This window comes from Gastrolobium bilobum, unplaced genomic scaffold, assembly GCF_033153095.1.
Source record: "Gastrolobium bilobum isolate Gb01-03AN ecotype WA unplaced genomic scaffold, APGP_CSIRO_Gbil_v1 utg20100, whole genome shotgun sequence".
Lineage (NCBI taxonomy): Eukaryota > Viridiplantae > Streptophyta > Magnoliopsida > Fabales > Fabaceae > Gastrolobium > Gastrolobium bilobum.
Window position 1 is genome coordinate 97046 of NW_026896287.1, and position 10415 is coordinate 107460.

The 10415-nt window shown below is 36.0% G+C and overlaps 1 protein-coding gene across 1 annotated transcript; it reads right to left on the reverse strand.

The window, feature by feature from the left end:
- Positions 1–398: 398 nt before the first annotated feature.
- Positions 399–2296, reverse strand: LOC133298640 (uncharacterized). Its single transcript, XM_061497970.1, has 2 exons — positions 1846–2296; positions 399–1801 (listed from the first exon to the last, which is right to left on the reverse strand). The coding sequence occupies exons 1-2, from the start codon at positions 2294–2296 to the stop codon at positions 399–401; spliced, it is 1854 nt and encodes a 617-aa protein (XP_061353954.1).
- Between the last annotated feature and the right edge of the window lie 8119 nt (positions 2297–10415).

Sequence of the window (10415 nt, forward strand, 5' to 3'; positions counted from 1 at the left end):
AAAGCACATTTACTCATCTTGACATAAAACTGATTCTGCAAAAGACAGTGCAGTGCAGTCCTCAAATGCAGAATGTGATCTTCCATGGTAGTGCTATACACAAGTATATCATAAAAAAAAACAATCACGACCCTGCGAAGATGAACCTTAAACAAGTGATTCGTAGCCGCTTGGAAGGTAGAAGGAGCATTAGTTAAGCCGAACGACATAACCAAAAACTCGTAATGACCCTCATGGGTTCGAAAAGCAGTCTTGAATACGTCATCCGGAGTCATTCTTATCTGGTGATAGCCACTGCGTAAGTCCAATTTGGAGAATACCTTTGCCCCATGTAACTCGTCCAACAACTCATCAATTGTCGGAATAGGAAAGCGATCCTTAACAGTGATATTGTTAAGCTACCTATAGTCAATACACATGCGCCAAGTGCCATCTTGTTTCTTGACTAACAACACTGGAGAAGAAAATGGACTTCTACTTTCTTGTATGTACCCAGAAGTTAACAAGTCAGCAACTTGTTGCTCTATTTCAGCCTTCTGGTGATAAGCATACCTATAAGGACGTAATGATACTGGCTTCGCACCCTCCTCAAGATGAATTGAATGATTACAGCCTCTAAATGGGGGTAACGCATTAGGAATCTGGAAAACAACTTGAAAGGCCACTAGTACCTTCCATAATTCCGGAGAAACCTTATCTTTCATCATCTCATCCTCTGCATTAGACTGCTGTACTCCCAAATGGAGCATCAATTTGGAATTGGAATGCTGATCAGAATCCCCTTTCAACAATACCCTCTTGCTGCACCACTCAAACTCCATGGTTAAAAGGTCATAATCATGTATCACCCTTCCCAATTTGGCTAACCACATGATTCCCAAAATTATTCCCAAATCATGCAATTCAATAACCCACAAATCAACTACAAATTGATGTCCTTGAATCAAGAGTTTCACATCAAGACATTTTTTCTCACACAACAAAAATTCTCCATTTCCCAAATAAACCCGCATCTTAGTGGTTCTGGACATAGGTAAATCAAATTTTTCAGCTAACTCCCTATTGATAAAGTTGTGAGAGCTACCTGAGTCGATTAAAACCTGAACCATTTCTCCATGGAATGGAATGTCAAAATGCAAGGCCCGAGGATTGGTGTCTCCCACCATTGAATGCAAGGCTGCATCAGACATTTCAATAGTTTTGGCCTCTGGCTGCCAAACTATCTGCTCATCTGGTTGATCACCCAACTCATCCTCCTCACCTATCAACAATAGCATCCTCCATTGACATCTATGGCGCACATTCCATTTTTCATTACAATGATAACAGAGACCTGACTCTCTCCGTTTTTGCAGGTATTCATGTGACAACTTCTTAACCGGAGGTAAATTGGGGGCAGGTAAAGCTGGTACCGAATTGATGGGTTTAACTTGGGGTACCTGTGGAGACGAAGAAAACGGAGGATTTCCCTCCGATTGCCTCCCATAGAGCGGTTTGGAGTTGGCCGAGAATGAAGTACGAAGCTCACTATGATGGGCCTCATATGCCACCGCCAATTTCATGGCTTGATGGAGAGAAGTAGGGTTATGAAATTGGATGGCGCGCCTCAGATCAACATGCAAACCAGAAATGAAAAAACTAGCAAGTACCTCATCCGAAAATTCAGTTACTTGATTGATTAGGGCTTCAAATTCACGGATGTAATCCTTCAAAGCACCCGATTGTGTAAGTTTGGAAAGAACCCCCTTGAGATCCATGTACGATTCAACCCCAAATCTTTGATACAAAGCTGTCTTAAAATCTGTCCAAGATTTAAGAGACCCTCCTCTGTACAACCATTGATACCAAGGTAAAGCTGCTCCTTCCATTTTGAGCCTGCCAATCGTACTTTATACTCCTCTGGAACATGTTGCAATTCATACAACATCTCTGTTTTAAAGATCCAACCGTTTGGATCCACACCCAGAAATGCCGGAAACTCCATACGAACGAACTTAAGAAACGACCGTGGGTCGTTATGGTCAACCCTAACACCGCCTCGCCCATTGGTGTGGGGTGGATCTTCTGGAATCGACGATAATGGTGGATCCCCTTGCATGTGCGAAGACGAAGAAGACGAAGATGGTTCTTTCTGTGGTCCTGGGTCACGACATCGACTTTCCAAACCCAGCAACACTGAATGAATTTGTTGCAATTGATTGTTGAAAGTAGCGATTTGAGCCTGATTTTCATCCAATCGTTGCTCCATTCGCAGTTGGAAAGTGCCAAACTCTTCTGCAAGATCCTGCACCCTCATGGTGGAAAGTCTTGGAGAAGCCAGTGAAAGCACAAATGATAGAGAGAAGCTATGAGAAGGAACAGAATGAACACAATTTTATTATTTTTGATATGTATTTCCTCTCAACAATTCCCTATATACAGATACAAGGATCCTACTAATACAAAAGAATCATTCAATGTTCTCAGGTCCATCAATATTGGACCACTATTTTACAAATGGTAATCTACGGCCCAACTAGGGGCACTGGTTAGCCTTTTGGGCCTAGCCTTGACCGTATCAAATTATTAAAAACAACACTATAAATTATAATTTAATCATAAACAGCACTCCAAAAATCATAATTCAATTGTAAACAACACTCAGAAAATTATAATTCAACAATAAACATCACTCCAAAAATCATAATTCAACAATAAACAACACTCCAAAAATCATAATCCAATCATAAATTATTAACAAAGTTCCAAGACATTCCATATCTGAGTGTTTTCTCTAATAATTATTAGGTAAATAATATTTTTCTATTACAATATTAAATTTACCATTGGTATGATAATATATTTTTTTATAAATAGAGGCTAGAGAAGCCATTAGTCATTTCTTCAAAATTCAGAGAAATCAAGGTGTGAAGGGTCTTGGGAAATTTAGAGAAAACTCTACTAAGAGAGAGAGAGAGAAAAAGAAAGAAATTGGAAGTGAGGAAACTTTATAATAAGGAAAGAGAAAAAAATACTATCCCACCAAAAAAAAAAGTTGAATATTAAGGGTGAGGATAACTTTTTTCTTTCTCGTAAAATATACACCACATGAAGTGTTATTTTGTTATCTTATTTTATTTTTCCTCTTCTTCCCTAACAGGTCTAGATCGGATACCGCATTTCAATTTCTTTTATGTTATTTATTTTAGTAATTTATATTACAACAATTTATATTTCAGCCCTTTAAAATATATATATATATATATATATATATATATATAGAGAGAGAGAGAGAGAGGTAGGATCATTTGACACCAGTGTCAAATTTGAAGTTTGACACCTCACCTGAGAGCCGTTAGATAAAAAAAGATCAACAACTCTGATTTGTAAGCATGTGACACCATTGATCTTTTTTTTATCTAACGGTTCTCACGTGAGGTGTCAAACTTCAAATTTGACACTGGTGTCAAAGGATCCTACCTCATATATATATATATATATATATATATATATATATATATATATATATATACTGATTTATAATTTAGCAATTATATTTCACTAATTCACTTTTCTACAATTTATGTTGTTACATATTATAATTATATATTTATGTATACATATTCTAATTTATATTTAAGAAAATTTAAAACTTTGTAATTCATAATTATCGTATATGTGCATATTAACATGGAAAAAATATTTGTCCTTTCAAAGGACACAAGTTGTGTCCTTTTAATTTTTAACACTATGTACTACGGATAGTATATAGTTATAATATGAAAAATTATTTTTTTTCTCTCTCCTCAGTCACTTCAGTTTGCGTGGAGAGAAAAAAAATAACTTTTCATATTGTAACTATGTACTACTCGTAGTACATAATGTAAAAAATTAAAAGGACGTAAATTGTGTCTTCTAAAAGGACACACACTTCACCCTACTAACATATACGCAAATAATGTTATATATGTGATAAATATCACACATGTATATATTTAGTTATCATAATAATATTTTTGCAGTTACTGCAGATAAGTTATCTGCATTTACTCCCAAAACGACGTCATTTTGGGAATGAAAAATTAAATAATTATACTTATAAAGACTATAATAACCCTGAAATAAATTAAAATTATAAAAGTACCATGACTTCCGCCCCAAAACGATATCATATTAGGCTTATCTGGAGTAACCGCAGAAAAAGAGAACCCTTTGATTATGTTTATATTTTTGCATGTTCATTATATCGATATATTATGTCTTTAATTTTTATGTAAATTACCACGATAAATTTTGTACAGTAAATTTCGCACAATAAAAATTCTTATAACTTATTTTTTCAAGATTTACTATAGTGGTGTGATTGTTGTTACTTTTATTGTGATTTCAAATTTAAGTCGTCAAATCTACTCAATGGCAACAAGCTATGAACGTCGAGTTATTAGCTCTAACTCTAAATAACACATAACAATAGTTGATTTGCCCCCTGGGAAGGTGCCTATTGGCTGCAAAAGGGTCTACAAGGTTAAATACAAATCCAATGGTGAAGTTGAGTGCTACAAGGCATAACTCGTTGCTTAAAGGTTCACCCAAATGGAAGATGTTGATTATTTTGACACATTTTCCCTAGTTGCCAAGATCACATCCATCTGCGTTCTCCTAACTGTTGCATTGACGAAAGGGTGGCTATTTGAGCAGCTCGATCTTGACAACGCCTTTCTCCATTGGAATCTTCATGAGGAGGTGTATATGGACTACCTCCAAGTCTACATATTGAAAAACCAAACCAAGCTTGAGACAAGTCTCTATACGATTTAAAGAAAGCTAGTAGGTAGTGGTACAATAAATTATCTTTTGCAATGCTCTCGTTAGGCTATAGTCAGGCACAAGCTAATCACTCTATGTTTTTTCTTCGAACATCAACCTCATTCACAGTGCTCCTGGAGTACGTTGATGATATTGTTTTATCTGGGAATTCTCCGTTAAAAATATAGTGTGTCAAGGACTTCTTGCATGCTTAGTTTCATATTAAAGGCCTAGGTTTGTTAAAAAATTTCTTGGGGCTAGAAGTATCTCACACACAGAAAGGCATCTTATTCAATCAACGCAAGTACACCTTGGAAATTCTCTTTGACATGGGATTCTTGGCTGTGAAACCATCCCAATCGCTGATCGATGCAAACTCCAGACTTAGTCATACGCAAGGTGATCTTATTGTTAATCTCTTTGAGTATAGGCATTTGGTGGGCGCTTGTTATATCGCGCCACCACTCGTCTTGAACTTTGCTTCGCAATGCAACAATTAAGCTAATTTCTGGCTCATCCCTTTGACTCCCATCTTCGTTCAGCTCAACGAGTTTTAAGGTACATCAAGCAAGCTCTAGCTGCTGGTCTGTTCTTCCCAGCTAATCCAAATCTTTGTATTCGAGCCTTTGCTGATGCAGATTGGGCTTGTTTCCCAAATATGCGTCATTCTGTCACTGGTCTATGTGTATTTGTTGGATCCTCCTTGATTACTTGGCAATCCAAGAAACAATTCACAGTCTCCAGATCCTCCTCCAAAGCATAATATTGAGCCTTGGCCAGCCTAACATGCGAAGAAAAATTCCATCCCAAAATATTAGCTAGGAGCTATTTATGGACGAAAATATTTCCGTCTTAAATTTCGTCCCTAATTTATTTAGGGACGGATTTATGGCTTTTAAGGACGAAAATTTTCTATCCCTAATACCAGTTTTTTAGTTGTGGGACAGACCAACTTTGGTATTTTGTGACAATCATTCGACCATTTACTTGGCCCATGATCCAGCTTTTCACGGAAATTCCAAGCATATTGAACTTGATTGCCATGTGACTAGGGAGAAATTTCATGCTTGTCTCCTCCACTTGCTTCCTGTCTCTTTCAAGGATCAATTGGCCGATGTTTTTACTAAATCTCGCCCTGAGCCTCAGTTTCGGTATGCTCTTTCCAAGTTGAGACTCCTTAAATGTCCATCGTCCAGAATCCACTTATTATTGGACCTGATGCACCTGAGTTGAACAATAGAGTTTCAGCGCGCCCCTGATAAAATTACAATGGAGTCTTCTTGCATGCTCCCAACTAACCATGACAGAATAGTTTGTTAGTCAGTTATGTGATAGTTGTAATCATTTTTTTCTTTCGTTCTTTCTTCTTGGCTGATGCATATATTTGAGGCAATAGTGTAGGGTCTCTGGGAATGTGAGTATTAATTTTCGTTCTTCTCAATATGAGGCCACTGAAATTCTCTCCGTTTATGAAGAATAATTACATGGAGATGGAGATAATTATTCAAGAGGACGCCATAAGAAAAAGGTTAAAAGTGGAGGAAAAAAACAACGTGCCTTTTTGCCTAACTTTTGACAACGCTACATGGGGATTGGAGCAAGCCTTAGCTGTCTTTGATCTTTTTCATAATAGATGAATCTAAAATAGCTGCGCTTGACCTTTAGTAGTTGGTGGGTTGCAACTTACAAGTCAGACACCACTTTTCTTTGACTTAAGCTTGCCATGTGTATCCCATTTCAGTGCCAGCCAATTGTCACTTATGCTTCATGCCATTGGCTACTAAACCTACTACCATAATACTCATTCAACATTATCCCTAATTCTTGTCATACAAGTACGAGTATAGTTGGGAAAGTCTTAAGTCAAACAAATTTTTTAGTTAATGAATAATTCAACTTAGTGGGCCTTTGGCCAGAGAAGAAAAAAATAATCTTATAAACCGAAGTTTTTGTTAAACTATATACATTAATATTTTTATCGTGGATTTCTGTTCAAATTTTAGAGGTCTTGTGCACAGCACATACTAGAAAAATTCCACTTCCCACGTTAGCTTCAAATGCCAAAACAATTAGAGGATTTGTTTTGAACTTTCTTTATAGAATATTCTGCTAATTGCTTCTTTCAGTTTGATTTACGCATTAGCACACGCATGCATGGAAAATAAAAGAGATACTTTCTTACTAAATATAGATATTTTATCATAAAGATGAAATAATGCAAAATTAAGATTTATACAAGAATCCAGAATGATAAAGTTGCACTAAATAAATAAATAAATTGGTGCTTGACCTTAACAGGCGCATGTATAGAACTCTTGGAGAACCAATTGGTTTTATGGGGGCCTTTTAGTAAGTAATTCTTTTGATGAGGAAAAGGGCCTTTAGACAGGTAGTAAAGCTAGGACCTTAACTATTTTTAGGCCCAAATTGTAGAGAGCATGTGATTCTAACATACAGTGGGTTGGATAGACTACTTTTAAGTTTGTCTCACAAGGTTATAAGGTTCTGTCCTTCTCAATGTCTGAACTACTAGGCCATGTGCATACCCAAAAATAAATAGTTATAAAAAATAGAATAATATAAACAGTATAAGTCTAATGTAGATCCAAGGCATTTTTATAGTCCATGGTTCCAAGCTATCATCTTAGCACTGCCTCTCAGTGACAAAGTTGGTTTGTTATATACACTAACTGAAACAGTCGAGCAATGCCAAGCCCATAATCTAAACAATAAATTTCGGGTTTTCTTATTTATACCATAGGCACTATCATCCTGATTTATCAAACTCCATCTTCTCATGCGAGTCTCATGAATGTTTTAAATACTAGTCGAGAATTTATAATAAGTGATCAATAGTTTCTGCAATGAAGAAAAGTAGTGCCAACATGTGAACTATAAGAATTACAATAACATGCCAAGGAACAAGGTTATACTGACTAACAAATAGAATAGAATGAGGAAAAATGTCCTGGCAAAGCACGAGACAAGCTAACTAGGCCTTAGGAATCTTAGTTCGAAATTCTTAGCACGACACACTGATCTGTCCAACAGCGATGAAGCCTTAAGAAGTTGAAGCACAAGGGATCACTTTGAGCCAAAAGAAACCAAGGAGTGAATTGCGGAAGAGGGCTTAGGACTCAGAAGTGTGACGGGTTTGAATCTTACCACATGAGACAAATTTGAAGGCCATAAGGGTGAAAGAAGCCAAGCAACAAAGTGCCAATGCATTTGGACAAAAGGATGACCAAAAAAAATCTCCCGGATAAGAATTCAATCATTTGGAAAAAACAAACTTTTATAATAAATTTTTACAATATATTATAAATATTCATAAAGGAGGATCTGTTATGCATAACTCGCTTGGCCATGAAGAGAACAATGGTTCAAAGAGAGAGGTGTCCAATAAGAAACTCCATGGACCTGTGTGGTCTATTCAACATAATTGGGCTTGTTATATATCTATCACACTAATTTTCTTTTATTTTATTTTTAATATTTCTTCATTAGTTCATCAACTATTCTGATCTAATCGGATAGGATTACAAGGTGACAAAACTACTCTTCTATCAAATTATAATACATACTTAAGATTTGAACTCAAAATTACTGATTAAGCTGAAATAATCTCATACCAATTAATTCACATGTATGATGGTGCTTCCCTTTGGTTTAACTAAAATAGCTTTATTTCCATAATGTGAAAATTGAGTCAAAAGCACTTCCAAAAGTGCCGTTTCAACAAAACACTTTGGACCAATGACCGACAGGAGGAGAATCTTCCTATAGTATTTGGTACAGCAAGATCTAAATTTCAAGAGGGCCATATAGGCCACCCCATTATATGAAAATTTGACAAAAACAACCAAAGCAAAACACTTAATAAGCGAGAGTAATGATGATTAGTGATACCCACATCAGCAAATTTCTTTAAACAAATGACAAAAGAAAAAGAATGATGAACAAAGCTTGGTTGGAAAGCCACGCTGTTGTAGGCTTTTTCCTATGCTACAAGGTCCCACCACCACACCATAGAACCTTTTTTCTCATGTGAATAGCCATTGTGGCACCTACATCAGCCGTCCCACAAAGGAAAAACTTGCTGCCTTGCATTTCCTGCCATCCCTAACCGCCCTTCCATGAATACACTGAGAAGTGAGAATCATAGAATAGTAGTAGATTTGGTAGTAGCTACACTTCAAACATTGAAAAAGCTTATTTTTTTTTTAAATTCTATAACTATTTGTCAAAACCCAATTAATCTGCTTTGACCTCTAACCCATATAAGAAACAAAACTTCAGTGCAACCTAGGATACGTAGGCAAATCTTAAAATTCTAAAAATTTGCAGAAGATCTGTCTACGTATCTTAGAATAAATGAACTACCTATATCAATCCATATAAGAAATAACTCTTCCAATCTCATTTTTTTTACCGAACTCGAACTCCAACCCTACATAAGAAAACACATTTCATACTAATTTTAGCTTTTTATTTTATTTTAAATCATCCATCATTATTGAGCAGCCCATAATTTAATTTTGAGTCAGGTAGAATTATAAAGGTAATAAAACTCTCTCCCATCAAATTTACCCCAAACTCAAACTTGAAACCACTGATTAACATTCATAACTCCCCACCCATTAATCCACATACTTCAAGATACATGTTTTATTAGTTGAACCAATAGTTAAATGTGGATTTTTTTTTATTATGGTTGGAGACTTACATAAAGTGGGAAACTATGGGTCCCCATTGGCGTTTACTATTCCAGGTGGAAGGACTTGTGTGGTTCAACTTTCATAATCTGCTTTTCCTTTCTTTTATGCATCTTCAAGATGAGAGCCTTCTTTCAACTTATTGACATTTGACTTTGGACAGAATGGCCTGTGAGTAATGTATGCTTGACATAGAAATTGATACACTCATGCTTACCAATGCTCTCTTTTGCCCATCCTACCAATTTACAAACTCTCGCTACTAGTTTGTATCTTGTCATCTCTATCTCTAGTTGTAATTATTAAAGATATTAATATAAAATTATCATCTGGACAGTGGTTCATTCTTCGTATGGCTTAAGCAACATATCCCCACTTATGCGATCATGTTGCAGGCTGCATACACATGAATTGAATATTTGAAAAATAATTTATACGTTTTTTTTTTCTGGGGCTTCTCTTGGTGCCAAGTCAGCATCTGACGTGGAAAGAACCAAAAAATAAAAAATAAATAAAAAATAAAATTACATGGGACTAAGGAGGAAAGGTGTTCAGGTACCCCTTTAGCTTTAAAGAGTTACCACCCTGGCATTTCCTATGCTTTTGTTTTCCTTTTGGACATTCCTTTCTGCTTTCTGAGTCTCTGCAATAAACACCAACATTCCTTAACAAACACTACCCTCTTCCTTCTATTAACTCTCTCATAAACATCCATTCATCTTGGTCAAGTTCTAGAAGTCACCATTCTGATTTTTCATGATCAACAGAATTTAGCATCATGGTAAACTTTTGAAAAATGAGGCTTTCTTTCTGTGATTGATCTCCTCTCTTTATGTTCTCAGATCATATGTTAACACTTTCTTGCCTTCTTGTGATGGTTCAGGGAACACCTGTGAACATCATAGTTGGATCACA